This window comes from Haliaeetus albicilla, chromosome 24 (assembly GCF_947461875.1).
Source record: "Haliaeetus albicilla chromosome 24, bHalAlb1.1, whole genome shotgun sequence".
NCBI lineage: Eukaryota > Metazoa > Chordata > Aves > Accipitriformes > Accipitridae > Haliaeetus > Haliaeetus albicilla.
In genome coordinates, this window is record NC_091506.1 from 9,521,323 (window position 1) to 9,537,504 (window position 16,182).

The 16,182-nt window shown below is 41.1% G+C and overlaps 1 protein-coding gene across 4 annotated transcripts in view; it reads right to left on the bottom strand.

Annotated features, from left to right (window-relative positions):
- The window catches only part of PTPRG (protein tyrosine phosphatase receptor type G), a 412,532-nt gene that overhangs the window by 305,325 nt on the left and 91,025 nt on the right, over positions 1 to 16,182 (bottom strand). For all 4 annotated transcript variants that reach the window (XM_069811972.1, XM_069811975.1, XM_069811971.1 and 1 more), the window contains exon 2: positions 12,624 to 12,728. In XM_069811972.1, coding sequence (XP_069668073.1) covers positions 12,624 to 12,728 — 105 coding nt within the window. The remainder of the gene's footprint in view (positions 1 to 12,623; positions 12,729 to 16,182) is intronic.

Here is a 16,182-nt window from a genome sequence, read left to right on the forward strand (position 1 = left end):
ACTTTGCTAATCGTGTTATCATGCTCACTAATTCATACATCTCTCCTACAGCAAAACCTTTTTATTACAGAATTTCAAAAACCAATACTTGAATTTTAAACTTTAATATGAACTTACATTTTAAAACATTAAATTATCCAGCGAAGCGGACGTGAACGTGAAAAAAGGCCATTTCCTCCATCATTTCATTAAATTTGAAAGTACTTATTTATTTTAATAAGTTGAGATGTCCATATGCCAGGAAATTAACATCAAAGAATGTTAAATATGCCCAGTATCACTTAAAAGCCTATGGAGTATTATGCATTTTCAAAAATAGCACAACTCAGCAAAACTACTTTCCCAGCAGTTACTTTTTAGTACAGTTTCCAATAGTACTTTGGGGGAAAAAAGCTGAAAATGTTTACCATACTCGGCACTCCAAATCACACAGAAATCATAAGATGCAATGTTGAATCACCTGCCCAGGCACCACACCACAACCACCTTCCCTAATTTAAAGGTCTTCTGTTAATGCCAAACAGATGGTTGTCTACCATGCACTCTTCCATGGGCTTCTGTGCAGACCTCCTTCACTGGCACATATGATCAAGACCACGGTCGGCCTCAAACAGAAAGGTTGCAAGGACTTGGACTGTTTCCCCTGAACAGTTATACTTCACTTAGCACAACAGGACAGAATTGTGACTAATATTTTGATCACTTGAACTACCCAGACGTTCTCCAGTCTTAAGAACCCATCTGCTGAAATTGCAGGGACTTCCTTGCAGAAGCGGGACTTAACTGGCATGTAGTCTGACAAGCTACTCATGAGAACTTGCAATTTTGAATAGGGGCCCAAAATGGATTAGCCTGGTTTCCTAAGGAAACGGGCTTATGCACTTGGGCCTTCTATTGCATCTGGTCTACGAATTCCCCTTCCCTCCACCACCACTTTTGAACATGCTGGCTAACTGACCAAATCTGAGTTAAGTGGGTGATCTTACAGATGATACAGCATAGCCACCGGTTTTGGGAAGCGTAAGCGTCAACACACAACAGTGGCAGGGAGCACTACTGAAGGCCGTGAAAGAAGCTCAAAGCTTCTTAGGCATTGGAGACTCTTCACAGGAATATGAAGCACTTAGTTGCTCATAAAGCTACACAATTCTGGTTTTTTTTAACAGCAGAGAGAGGGGGAGCTCTTAGAACCTTCTCCAGCTCATAGTCCTCACCTCATTAAACCCTGCTTCAGCTATTCATGCATTTAACACCAAGCCATCTCTCAGATGGCTTGTACAAATTTAAGGTAGAGGTAACTTTTCTGTGTTTGCACTGAGAGCAATTAAGTCCTGTAGACATCTGGGGAGCTCTTGTGCAATATAAACAGTAACTGAACTACATACACCGAATCCTTCTTTACAAAAGTCACATCCAATTCTCTCTGCAAACTTATCTTCACATAGCAAATCCCCTTCCTCAGAGATCAGCATATGATAATACCATATCATGCAGATAAGTGTCTCAATTTCAAGTCTCCAGTGACAGAAATATAAATTAAAAACATGATCTGAAGTGCCACAGAAGCTTCCAAGTTGGAATCTATCTGAAAAGTTCATGTCACCTCTGGTTAGGAGCAGACTAGCATCTGGCATGTAAAATGGCTTTTCATACCCCAAGGGGCCAGAAGGCTTCAGCAGCAGCCTGAGCCCAGCAGCCTGAGACACACCACCACACCTCGGGAGCAGAAGACAGCATGTATAACTGAACGTGATCTAAACTCTCCGTGACTTCACTGCCGTCGTTACTTTAGGGTAAATCTTATTTTTGTACTTGAGAAATATATTCACACAAATGCAAAGCAAATCACATAACATTCAATTCTTCATTCTGAGTGCGTCCACTTACCGGTTTGTTCGTACAGGAGCTTAGCACGTGGGATTGACCCCAGTGCCCAAGGACCAGATGATGTGAAATACAGTAAAGGAGTCCTGTGAGGTCCTGATCCAGCACGGTACAAAAGCATTTAAGGGACCTTCGTCACCTCAGCTCTAGCTGTGAGTATATTACAGGCAAGTTGGGAAGGAGACAAGAGACAGTTGTTTCACTGTGCCACATAGGAAAAGCAACAGAAACTACAGTCCACATGCCAGTACTCATCACCTTCTGGCATTCAATTGCAGGGAGATTTCCTCTTCTGTTCATTTCTGAGGAAATTTATACACCAAGACAGTTGAGTAAGTCTCAGAAGTGAGTCGGAAATGAAGAACCCCACGTGAAACAGCTCCTCCTGAGCTCTCTGGCAGCTGGACAACTTAGATGTAGGCCTGAATGCTCTAATTACAGCAAAATTAAAAAAAAAAGAGAGTACAGGCCAGCTTCAGAGACCTCAGTTCAGCCCTCTGCCCAGCCACACTTGGGTAATCTGAGACATGGCACCCAGACTCTCTGTGCCCTCCTGGTCTTTACAGCTGTGGTCACAACATGACCTTACCTTATAACAGCTATGCTAGGATAGATGTGGATCTGCGTACATGCTTGCAAGGCTGTAATCCTATAGCAGTGTGGAGCAAACATGCATGCAACAGGGACATAGGGCTCCTAATTCTTCACAAATTAAATCAGTCATCTCACTAACTGTCCCGAAAATATTATCAACAGTCCCACTCACCTCACAACTGGGCAGCGTTAAGAGATGGGAGCAGGTGGGAACACATACGCAGGAAACATTCATTCAGGGTTCAACTGAATTAAACCCACTTGCTTTCCCAGCTCTACAAAACCAGAAGCTGGATACTCAGGTTCTCTCAGTAAGGCTTGACATTACCTTTATACCACAGAGCAACATACCTCTTCAACAAATCATTCCAGTGCCAATAGCCTCCCTCAGACAGGAAGGCTACAGAGATGACCCTTAAGAGTTCAGAGGAGAGTTAAAAACATTTCCAGAAAATCTGCTGTTTAAAGATGTAATTTATATGCACAGCTCTGCACTCCATTGCAGGATTTCATATTTATTTAATTTGATGGTTAAAAGTGTGCCCATCCAACTCTTTGGGCACACGCAGTCTTTAATAAAAAACTTTGTACTTTAGAGCCAAATGTTCAGTGCATTGAATAGGAAAAGAATGCCTTCTTACTCAGGCCCAACATTGTCCCAACCCCACAGGAAAAACCGAGAGCACCAAACCGACCGAGAGCTTCAACAAAGCAGCCAGCACAGGGAGAAGTTCAGTCTGCTGCTGAAGGAAGAATTAAACTCCATAACTGGATCACCTCCAGGAAGGCCTCCTGTTAGCTCGGGAGCTTCACAACACCTGTGCTACTGACATGGTCTCCCCCAAGAAGAGGCAGTCTCCAAGGCAACCAAGATCTCTTCAATTAGCATTTGATAAGGTTGGATATGTGGCCTAAGGAACCGTGCACAGCACTGAGACTTGGGCTGAATTTCCAACTCTGCTGTATGCCGTATGGGATATATCAAAGAAGTTACTTAAACTGCCCTGTCCTTCAATTCCCACCATGCAAACACATCTACCTCACAGATATTACAAGAATTAGGACACCCTCAACGGCTAAACACTCACACTGCAGAACCAAAGGACCCCTCAGAACGTACATAGACGAGAGACTCTTTAATTCTACCTTTCTGTAATAGGCATATGACATTCAACACAGAAACAACCCATAGCACCTCTACGGCAGACACTGCCCCACTGGCAGCTGAGAAGGCGCTGGGTGGCAATGCCCTGCCAGCAGCCCACTGCAGCACTGCTTCTGCTCACCCTTCCCTTTGCAAAGGAACCCAGCGGGGCAGATGCATTCCTCTTGCAGGCAGGGGCTGCTTTTTCAAGGATCGTAGTGATTAAAATCTGCAAGTCTTCGAGGCCACGTTCTGCAAGATGGAGACACTTTCTGGGAAAGGGGAGAGATGGGGCAATTCCTGGGGCAGAGATACTGAAAAGAAGATTATCTTCTGAAGAGCGACTGGAATGACACAAAGCAGCCATCTGACATCGCAAAAATAATAGAAATAATTCTACATCTACTGCAGGACTGGCCTTGCTCAGCCCTTTCATACAAAGACTCCACTTACATCCTGCAACTAGAATTCTGATTCATTCCTTGATTATTTCATGCTTGGACTATTGCAATAATGTTTGTGCCAAGCTGCTACTTTTTTTTTTTTTTTTTTGAACTCCACACTACAAGGCTATTCAGAGCTTCCCTGCTTGCTTTGTTGCTCACTGCAGTATCCTTGCTGTTCACATACTTTTTCCCCCATTATTTTTCTCCTATATGCATTCAGTTACATATGAAATCAAGACTGGAAGTTCAATGTATTACTGCAATCGTTCAAGAACCTCAAGGCCACAGACTCCAACCTTCTGTGTATTCTCCAGTCCATTTGCTGAGCTTGTATCACAGCTGCTACCCAAATACTCCATCTTTCTTTTGTATGTTTAAAATATAGGCGTTCCACATATTTTTATGTCTAAAGAGCTTGAAATATTGTATACTGTTGCCTATTTCAATGCCTAGAAATCAGCTAAATTGACAACTTCTTGCTGCACTTCAGCACACTTTCAGTTTTATGAAACAGTGCACTGGTTGTTGTCATTCCAGAGTTTTTCTACAAATGTCCCAGTGTTCACACTGAAAGAAAATGCAACAAAAAGCACAGTACGTTTAAAGAAGTGAGAGGTCCCCCCTCCCCAGCAAAAGCAGCTCTTTGTGCTTCCTCATTTCAACATAGATAGCCAGAGCTGTGCTTGCAGCAGTGCAAAGTAAAAATACTGTTGATGTAGTATTGGAACAACTGTATCTGAAGCTCTGAAGATTTCATCTAGCATCTGTTGTAGTTATTTTATGGTTTTTTGTAGTTATTTTATATGTTTGTGCTGTGGTAGGGAAAAGCTTCATGAAAGCATGAAAGTTGAGGGAACGTCTGGTTCTTTGCACCTCTTATATTTAAGCTTCTGAAAGCTGTTCATCTGCCAATGGTCTATCTACTCAAAAAGAGTAAAAAAAAAATTCAGTGCATTCAAAAAATCAGAGCTTTGCTTTAATGTATTTAAGTCATGAAAAACAATCAACTTCCAGAAAGAACCTTGCCAAAAAAAAGAAGAAAGGCAATTTCACCATAACCGTGTCCAACGCTTAAAAATTCAGTCAACCATTCCATTATAGACTGGATACCAGGATTGACTATGACAGTACTTGGAATAAACTGTAAGCGTGGCACACAAGAAAAGGTGGCAAGAAGAAGTAAACAGTATTAATGGTATTCAATAAGGAAATCGTGTCTGTGTCTAAGTAGAAACTAAATTACTATCTGAGGTTTTCTTAGCAGATTATTTAGAAACTTGCCAATAGACAAACAAAGTAAATGACAAGACTCTCAATCAGAGCTGTGTTCCCCAGCAAAATGGCTTAGTAAAATGATACAGACTACTTGGACTGCTTCTGGCAATTCTGGCTTTCCTTAGAGGACTGCTAATGTTAAATACTCAACACAAACATGTGATTGTGAATTCCTTATTCACACTAGCTTATGGTTAGGAAGATATATCCTGTTCTCAGGGATAGAACTCGAAAACTTATTTCTTCATCCTCCTAAAAAGAAAAGATACTATTTTTTATTTGTTACTTCACAATGCAGAATAGCTAAAGCAAGATAAAAAGCATTCGCCTCCCAGCAAGCACACATTTTGATACAGATTCTGCAGACAAGTACGTGTCTAGTGCACACTTGTACAGTACCTAGCTCATGGACATGAAGACTCATGACCCAGTACCGTCAGAATACAAACAATCAAAATATACAAATGGTATTTCCCTTTTATTTGAGAAAACACAAAGCAGTATACCACTTGCTTTAGCTGTGCACATTAAAAATCAGGGGTCATGCTTAGACTGTAACAGCAAACTCTGAAGCTATGGTTTTCCATGTTTCTCTTATGAAAAAGCGTAGCATTGATTTCTGGAACAACTGTTACTCTAATAAGATTGCACATAGAAACAAATGCATCACAGCTGGTTTCAGCAGGGTTCAGTGAAGACTACCATTCACCTCTGATGAATGCAGATTAAAATATTCAAAGCTTAGTTTACTGATCAGATCAGATATTAATAGGAATATTTTTCCTAGTTCTCTCAGCTTAGTTCCTCTTTAGAAAAAGTCTGCTTAAAAGGGTGAGGAAGGGAGAGCACCAGAACCTGCTCATTTTGACCAACCTGCATTTAACAGAGGTGATTACAGTGGAACGATAACTGTGCATGAGGTATGCCAGAGTTTTGGTCAATATCAAGATTTATTATTCTGAGGGACAGAAAGAGTGAAATACTGACCATGGCAAATAGGCCATTAGTTACCTCTCAGTTCAATAAGTCTTGATGCTTTCCTTACTATGTGCTGATTATTTCCTGTCCAATTCACATTAGCAGCTTATTTAATGAGAAAAATCTAAGCAAAGAGAGAAAAATTCACACATTTACAAAGGACATCACCAAGTTACATTTCATGACAGTTAACACCATTTGCTATTCTTTCAGGAAATAACCTTTACTGATCTTTCCTGTTTTAATGCCAGCAATTGCTTTTGAGAAGAACACTCAATTCTTATATTCACCACTAGTTATATTTTAAATAATAGCATCTTAAAGGACAGCAATAACTGCCTAAGTGTTGTAGGACAAAGCATTCACACACTGATAGTGTCCACTAGCATGACAGCACGGCCACGGTTCCTATTCTTAATGGACACTTTTCCCCACTCACAGGGTCATCCCTACTCTTGTGAAGCCTATTTTTCTCCTATTAACTTCTACTAATGTTCATGGTAGTTGCACAGAAGCTCAGAGAGAAAGGATCCAACGTTTTAGGCAGAAAAAACATCAGTAAGGGCATGCATAAAGAACGAAATAAGTAGTGCTAATAATTTCACACAGAAAATGAGATATCAAAGGTACAAAGAGAAAAGGGGTGCCTTGAATACACCATAAGATTAAAGAGAAAAAACAACTGTATGCACTTTCTACATAGGGTTCTCTTTACAAAGCCACAGCTAAATAAACAAGTAAAAAGAACACGTATACATCCTTGGCCAGTGTCTGCTTTTTTGTTCTCTGAGATGCCCAAATGGTTTTGATTACTTAAAAGAGAGCATTCCTTGAATTAGTCAGCTTGCAACACTACAGCTGATCAGCAGAACAGCCATCAAAAGAGCTGGGTACACCAGCCCTGCCAGTGCCAGCACCACGGCTCAACTGGGAAACTCCAGTGACAAATGCACCATCACCTACCGCATCCTGCCCCAAGACAGCGCAGCCTCCCATTCCATACCCATTGATCACACCTGTTAATACTGGGAATAATTAGACTTCACATCTGAAGACTCCAAGAGGATTTTCCCCGATTTGAGTTAACAGAGTAAGGAGCAATATTTCTCCATAGCCACTGCTGGTTTTCCACAGTGTCATGCAATGATTGTCACATTAACTTTACATAGTCGTTTTTCAGAAAAACAGATATAGGTAGGTACGGGCCCTTCAGAGCTACTATCACTTCAGATATAAGCATCTGCAATCAGCATCTCGTACCATAATCTCCTCCTAAAGTCCTTACCCTCTCACTACCCATTTTTTGGGCTACTGGAGGGCAAAACAGGGTCTGCTCAGGTCACCAACAAAGAGTTCTCAGCACCGGCAGATGCAACACTTGACACTGAGAGGCATCTCTACATGTCTGGAATATTATGCTTTGTGAAGTAGCATACATTACACAAGGGAGGGCCAGTCAAAAAGCCCTGGATCTGGTAGACATTTCAGTTGCATATTTCTGTAGGATTTCTTTTCAAGTTTTTTTTGTTGTTTTTTTTTAAAAGCAGCTTATATATTTACCAAAATATTTCCATACTGATGACAAGGCATCTGAACTACTATCTGTCACTATTATGGGTATTATTAACATACTGAGTTCTGTGGCAATTATAAGGATGTGCTGAAAATCATTTCAAACTTGTCCATTCAGTCATTAGCCTAAGAGAAAAGATTATTATGGAAAGAAAAGGCTGCACTGAAGCACATACACTCAGGATCCACACCTACTTCTTGCCTTGACTGTGCTGCGCCTATTCCACATTCCTGTTACACTGCAAATAATGTAGCCAGTCGCAGTTTAGGAAGTCTTTGGCAAACCGTAAGACACGATCATGGAATAAATACTTTGCCAAAACATACACAAATACACACGCACAGAGAAATCTCCCTAGAAATGTAGTTTGAGCTTCCTGAAAAATCCTAAAAAGAACATCTAGGAGATCACAGTCTCTGTTCAGTTTTGCAGTTCCTATTTAAAGATAAGTTAGTCTTCTGTTTTCCGTGTTTGCTCACTTCTGAATTTGGTTTAAAGAGCTGCTAGCATAGACTTAACGAAGTTTCTTCTGAAAGGCTGATTGTGTTTCCTTCTGTCTTATTGACAGAACCCATTTAAAATGGGCCTTCTTCATTTAATTATCCAGTCTTTATTTTTGCAAGTTTTATTTCTGAACTGGAATAAATGTTATAGTCCGAATTGTGCCTGTAGACAACAGGCTTATTTCATAAGGCTTAAAAATCCTTTCCTTTACAATCAGTGAAGCGAGAGCTCTGTGGTACAGGCTCCGCGGCTTTGTCCAGGGCACATGCAGTACGAGCACAGGGCATGGAAGTTCACAGGGTCCTGTCGCAGGGACATTTAGGTGCGTAGGTGCCTTACACAAATGTTACAGACCTGAGGGCTGTCTGACTCCTGATCAATAATTCAAGTTTATCATCTCTAAACTCTTGTGCCTGAGAGGAGCAATATTACCAGCCAGGACATGGTAATGCTATAGATCACTCATAAAACCAGGAAAATTCCAGATCTCCAGAGTTTAAACCAGCTCCTGGACAGTTCACCCTCCACAAGAGCATGGAGCAGCAGAAGGGTTTGCTACAGGGTACAGAGGAATTACTCTAAAAGCATAGTATAGGACAGATGTATCCTGTGGAAGATAAAGACTTGAGGGCTTTCTACAAAACGGCTGTGCCCTTTTTCTACCCCCAGGGAGGAAAACCACAACTGGTTTTATTAAGCCCAAAAATACAGAAGCTCTGCAAGCAGGCAGGCACAGCCATAAACGTAGAGAGGCCTCTGCTGCTATAAATCAGTACAGCTCAGCTGAAATCAATACAAAGCCTAATGTAGCCCCAGCAGAGACATGGGTGCTCTGGTCAATGTTGGGGTTCAACAGCTGGCTGTCCACTGATGGCTGGCAGAAGTTGTCCTCACCTTATTTGCTCTAGTTGGCAAATTCCCTTAGAATAAACTTCAGATTCACCAGCGCACAGTCTAGCATAACTTTCTTCCCTGCCCATAATTGCTGGGGCTGGCCCAGCAGATGTTGTACAACTAACCGTAGGGGAGCTGGCCTAACCATTTGAGGATAGGGAAGGGAAGCAGCCTACCGGATAATGTCTGTAAAAGAGCTTGGAAACCACTGACACAGGCTAATTGCTTACTGCAGAGTAAAGTTTCCAACCTCTGTAGGCTCATTTGATGTAAACTTCCTAGTCATGTCCAAAACCCTAGCAGCAGGACAAATGTTGTCAGTACATAAACTGCTTAGCCAAGCCCTGCTCAGGGTTCCTGGGAAATATTCTGGGGAATGAGGAAGCAAGGAGAAAGAAACAGGTAACATGATCATCCTCCTCACTGTGCTCAGCTAGAAACAAACATCTGTCTGGCATCTGGGCTCTGCCATCCACCATTTATTCCCATCTTCAACCTAAACACAGAAGCTAGGCATTTTCATTACCTCCGGTCCCCTCGGTGAGCAAATATGGACAAAAGACATCAGATAAGAGAGGCTGGACTGCCTGAAAATCCTGCATGGAGCTGGAAGGAACTGAATGAGGGGAGGAAAGAGAGAGAAACTCCTACATATAAAAAGCCATGACAAAGCAGCAGCCTGTAGAAACACCCAATTGCTAGCTTTCCCCACCTAATTGCTCATCTTAACTTCCTCCCTTTCTCAGGGAGATGCTGGCAATACTGGGACTCCTGCAGGACATAGCATCAACCCTGGAAAATTCCTTTAGAAATACCCATGTCTCCCAAGTCTCTACATGCTTTTGCATTTTCCCCTCTCAGACACAACCCAAATCGTTGCCTGCAACTCGGCATTCGCATTTAGCCCGTGGCCCTGCCCCTCCTGCTCCCAGGAACTCCATGTGGGGCTGGTTCGGCAGGACAGAGCCGCTCCTCCCTTGCAGGCAGAGACCGCAACGTGGCTCAGGAGGACACCAGATCTCCATCCACGTCCAGGATGGGCTTGCTCAGATGCAGTATATGCGCGACCCATCCAGCCAGGGCACACAGTACCTCGGTTGTTTGCTCACACCTGTATTTCGTGCCACTAAACCTTTGGCAAAGACCCACGTTTTTGCAGCTGGAACACTCAGTCCCAAACCACATACTCCTGGAATGGCATTTCAAGTCACTGTTCAAACAGTAGCCTGACAAAGCATCCTGAGAAAACGATATTATATCCTCTCTTCTGGTTTCTTGACAAGTGCTGGTAAATATATCATTCCCACCTTTTCCATCTCCTAATTTACTCCTTTTATCAGCAATAGTGACAAAAAGGTTCTAATTAGATAGCACTAATCAGGTAGAATGGCATGTGATTGACAGCTGAGAAGTCACTATCTGTTCTCTGAAAACAGATTGGCTATTTTCCTCATAAAAGCAGGAGATTTATCAACAGACAAAAGGATGCAAGGCCCCAAAAGGTAAGGTATAATTACACATCAGGACTATACATTTTATTTTGACATAAATCTAAAAGGATTCGTGGGTGGTAAAAGCTTTTTTGGAGGGGTGAACGAGTGATATTACTCATAAAGGAAGAACACCACCATCACAAAAATAGAATTAGGAAAACTGTCTATGCATAAACTGGTGTGTGGTAGGTTTGTGATTTTTTGTTGCTTTGTTTGTTTGGGGATTTTCTGGGTTTGGGTTTGGTTGGGTTTTGGGGTGGGTTTTTTGGGGGGTGGCAGGTGGTGTCCTTTCCCCTCATGCCCCCCCCCCCTTTTTTTTTTTAAACCAGGACAGGTTAAAAAAAAAAAAGTCCAGCAACTCAAGCAAAGAGTTTTGACACATATGACAACAGAATAATTCCACTAGTGTTCTACTTTTTTAAAAACATTTTCATTTAACCATCTGCAATGAATATTCCAAATGTATTTTTCAGTAACAGAAACAAAATAAACCTGCCAAGTGACACTTAACTTGCAATATTTTACACAAGACAGCAGATAGGAACAGGCCATTCATTCCAACATACAATTTTTTCCTTTATTTGCTTATTTCTACTCTTCGTAAGTTTGCGGGGTTAAAAACTAAAAAAGCTATTTTAAGCTGCAATATGGAAGTATATCTTGTGGCAATATTTGTCCATCTGATAATCTCAAAGTTCAAAGAAGAGTGATCATTTGTCCTACATTACTAAAATGTTTAGATTTATTTTACTTGCGTGACCTCATTTGCAAATGAGATAGCTTGTATTTTGAGATCTAACAGAGAAAACTTCTGACATGTGGTGTTTTGTGTATTAATGGAATTAACTCTAAGCTTACCTATAATCATTCATTTCCAATGAAATTTACAGTCTATATAAAAGAGAGGAGTTGGCAGTCAAAGAATTAACATTTGCCTGTTTATCTGGTATCAGTATTCAGACTTCTTAGAAAGTAATATTTTTCCTTTAGCTAAAACTAGGCCTGCACAACATTCCTCTTGGACAAGCACCAAATGTTTGAAATGCATCTCAGATCTTCCGAAAAAGCACGCACAAGTTCATTATAAAACTTTTTAGATATTAGACATTTTTCCATAGAGTCAACAATAGCTATTAACATGATTTCAAGTTGTTGGGTTTTTAAACAAATTCAAATACAGATCTGGAATTTTCTAGAGCTGAACAAACCATCAAACCATATGTCAAAGACATCATTCTGAAGTATATTTTGATTTGTGGCATTTCAGAACTGTGCAGACACATCAGGTTTTCTGTAAGACTTATAAGTGCAGTGGGACAAAATAAAATATCCTCCCAATATCCTACCTTCCCAGCATCACACAACCTGGTGTGAAGCTGCACTGACAGGTCTCATTTGTCGTCATTATACACTACCGCATGCACAGAAAGAAATAATTGTAAAATTCCTAGGTTTGTTTTTTTTTTTTTACCTGGATGTATACGTGGATGCTTACAGTATTCCTAGAAGGCTTGACAGGGTAAGCAAATGGTGAGCTTGGGCTTGAACAGGGAGAGTAAAGAAATGTTTGTGGAAGTATGCCTTTTTAAGGGTGTGTTAAGAAACTAAAAGAAGACTGAGAGAAGGAGCAGAGTAATAAGGCAAATCCTGCAGGTAAATGGCAGGAATGCAAGAAAGGAGAGGATGTGTGCAGAGGGAGTTTGCAAGGAAGTCAGCAGAAGAGAATACATTGTAAAACTAATTTAAACTATTTCTGAGCATAGTAGTAACAAAAAGCAAGTAAACAATTTGATGTTGGAGGTATTTCATGTTCCAGTCCTCCAAAGTCGTCAACTCACCCGAGTATGCCCAGTAAGGATCCCCCGAAGCCTTTCGCCTCCGTATCTGCACAGAACTACCATGTCTGTTTTCATGCAGAGAGCCAACATAACCTTCAGTCAGAGCTGGGAAGAGAAGACGCAAGAATCATTAGGATAGTGATGTTTACTCCCTGGAGTTTACACTGTGAAGCTTAAATCATTGCTAGGCAGAGACTACAAACTTGGCATCGCTTAAAAAAAAAATAAAATTTAACAAGCATGTTCTTCACCCATGAAAACCCACCATCCAAAAGATGATTCACACAAGCCAGGACTCACTGATGACATTATTCTGATCTGGCACATGCCTGCATAACTCCAGTAATTTCCATAAGGAAAGTCTGATATACACAAGTAAACAAGTATGAGCCATGACATATGACCAAACATTCTCTGTCTAGACCCAAAAGACAGCTTACTTTGCTAGTGACTACAAAACTACTAATTATAATTCAACACAAAAATTATCAAGATCCTTAAAAGAATACAGATGCAAGCATGTGGAACATGCCAGTCCAGTGTTATCCTGGTTATCACAATTGCACCTATTTCAAACCACATCTGAAAATCCCATGTAGAACAGTTTCACTCAGGACCGAATGAATCTCTTCCATGTACAGCCTGCAGACCTGAGCCCACAGCGCACTGGGTAACAGTCTCAACACAAGCAAGACTCGAGTAACATCACCTCATATGATTCACTCAAGCAAGGCAGACATGTAGCACTGCCTTCTAGCCAGAGGAAGGTTGCGTATGTCAGACAAAATACTCAGCATGCAATACCAATGCCTTACGACATGAAAGGGAGAGGCCAATAATGAAAAAAATCTTTGTAAAACTTCACAAGCTAGAAGGAATTTTTCATCAACCAAAACAGAACAGAATGCATCCTACATTGCATCTCAGGATTTTTCTTTTATACCTCAAACAGCACTTTTTTTTTCTTGTAAAGGAATGCATAGCTTCCACAAGGACATGGGTTGTTTAGGGTTTTTATGTGCAAATTTTGCTTATTGTTTCTATGTATCTGACCGAACCAAACTGGAGGTGTGTGAATTCACAAATGTCAGTGATAAGTCAACTACCCTTCTCAGAGCACCACAGCCAAAAACTTTTGTGCTATAATAAATGCACACAAACAAAGACCCCTTAGATCCACAGAAACAGAATGTAAAGACCAAGTATGCACCAACTGGCTCCATAGAATTTTAAGTCCAACTGAACGCAAACCACTTATTTGATCAGTAAGAAACCAGCTGAATAATTCAAATTAAAACTTCATCAAACCATGTAAAGCACTGCTACCCGTATGCAGTCACCAAGCGCTGCATTCCCTTCTATTCCCAGGCCAGTTACAGCCGGGCTGAAACAAAGCTTGTAACAGGACTTTATTGAACATTAAGCACCAGTAAGTCAGAATTTGGCCTCCTTTCCCTTTAGAAAAGCTTCTGGGTGACACCCCCTTTGTACCACAGTAGCAGAGGGCATGCTATGCCCAAGAGCTATCCAGGTATGCTAAACAGCTCTACAGACAACCTTCACTCTGCAACGTGGATCATGGATTTCTGTAGATTTTGGAATCCTGAAGGGGTAGGAGAAGTCATGCTATCTCAGGAAAGGCATTACAGGTTTGGCCCTACCAAATTTTTTCTTGTGCGAGCAAAGGTACTAATTGTGCAATTTATTATGAGCCTCTAATTTGAATGAGTTTTGCAGATTTCTTGGCAAATTTCTAAATGCTATTTCACTCCAGGCTGTGAACTAGAAACCCTGGAACACACCATGCTACCAGGATTTGTAGGCAACACTGTATCACATACCTTATTTTCCTCTTCTGATTTACCCTAACAGGTCTAAGTGGTTGGGAGGCAACAGGCAGTCATTTCAACAGGAAAGAACAGGTAAGGGATGTGGAGACCCAAACCCTCTTGGGGGGGGGGGGGGGGGGGGGAAGCCAAAACCCCCCAAAACCCCCAAACAAAACAACCAAAAAAACTGAGCAAAGATCAGAGACCATGAAAATCCCAAAGAAGAGAACATAGAAATAACCTAGGTGGATGGCCGGAAAGGTTATCAGAAAAAAATGGCCCAATTATTCACTTAGCACATGTGCTGAGAAATACACCTGAAGCCCCTCCTTATTACAAAATGAAAGACAACAGCAGTTTTCTTACAAGCATCCTCTACATAGAGGAGGCAAATAGTTGTGGGGGTTTTGTCACCCAGAAAAATTGATTCTTGCAGGCAGAAGGAAGATTTCACCCTGCCTCCTCCAAGGAGTAAGGTAGTCCTGCAGGTATCTGCTTAGTAAGCCCTTCTTCGTGCCTTACCATCGGAAGAAAGAAACTATGTCTAAATAATCTATATTTGTTGAAGGTAAAAAGGCTCCGAGTCAGTGCAAAACATCTGAAGTTGTAAAACCCTTTGTACTCCTAGCTGGAACCGTCAAAAAGCCACACGGCAACCATGGTATGGCTATGAATCATACCATTGATTTTCAGTATCCTCTGTGCAGAAAATTAAATTATGCAAATCCAAGCCTTTATGAATGCCTAACTTTAATGTGAAATTGAACATTTGCTTTAGTCAGGATCTTATTTATGCAATTAAAAACCTGACATTCTTGTGAAAATAGACAGTTTTAGTTTTCTGCATAGTCACTTAATGGATTTGTACATTTATCTATACTTATAAATGGTGAAAAGCCATGCTGTACGCAGATTTATTTCCACCAAAACGGATGTTACTAACCAAGAGGGGAGCTCAAGTATTTGTCAAGAGAACTGTGGGAAGGAACTTGCTGGTTATACTGCTAAATATCTTCTGTAGGACTGAAAAAAGAAACAAATTGGAACATCCTGTTCTAAATAAAATCCTACATCACTGTTAGGCAGCCCAACATTAATGTCAATAGTCCCCTTACAAACGTGCAGTAGTTCAGTAGTCATTAGCAATTTAGAGAAGATATACTTTTACTGGATAGCTGCAGAAACTCTGGGAAAAGGATGATAGGTCAAGATCTTCGGCCACGCTGTGAACTGGAAAGGTAATGGTCTGTCTCTATCAAACTGGCACAGTTCCCCAGCCGGTTCACACTATGGCAAATTTCTGCATGGGGCCACACAAACACTTCAAGAAAACACTGTGGGAACAAATAGCTATTGTTGGCAGTATCTCATACTGGTAAAGTCATCAGGAAACCACAGAGTCAATCTCATGGTGCTTTTGTTCTGCGCTGTCAACTGGGGTCAATGGACTCTCTCCTACTGAAGAGGTGGAAGGTACAGAACAGAGCATACAGTTGCTTTTCAGATAAAAGTTTGGAAGAACCAAAGCATTCAAGTCATTTCAAAAAAGAAAGTGCTTCATATATCAAAACGATCTTATGTTTCAGGCAGAATCGTTACTTCTTCTAGATTTTGGGGTGGGCTGGGCATGTACCTTCCAACCAAAACAACTTGACACCACCAGTGAAAATTTAACAGGCATCTATTTCAGTGTTGCTGAATCTGCTTCTTTCACTGAAAATACATACAGC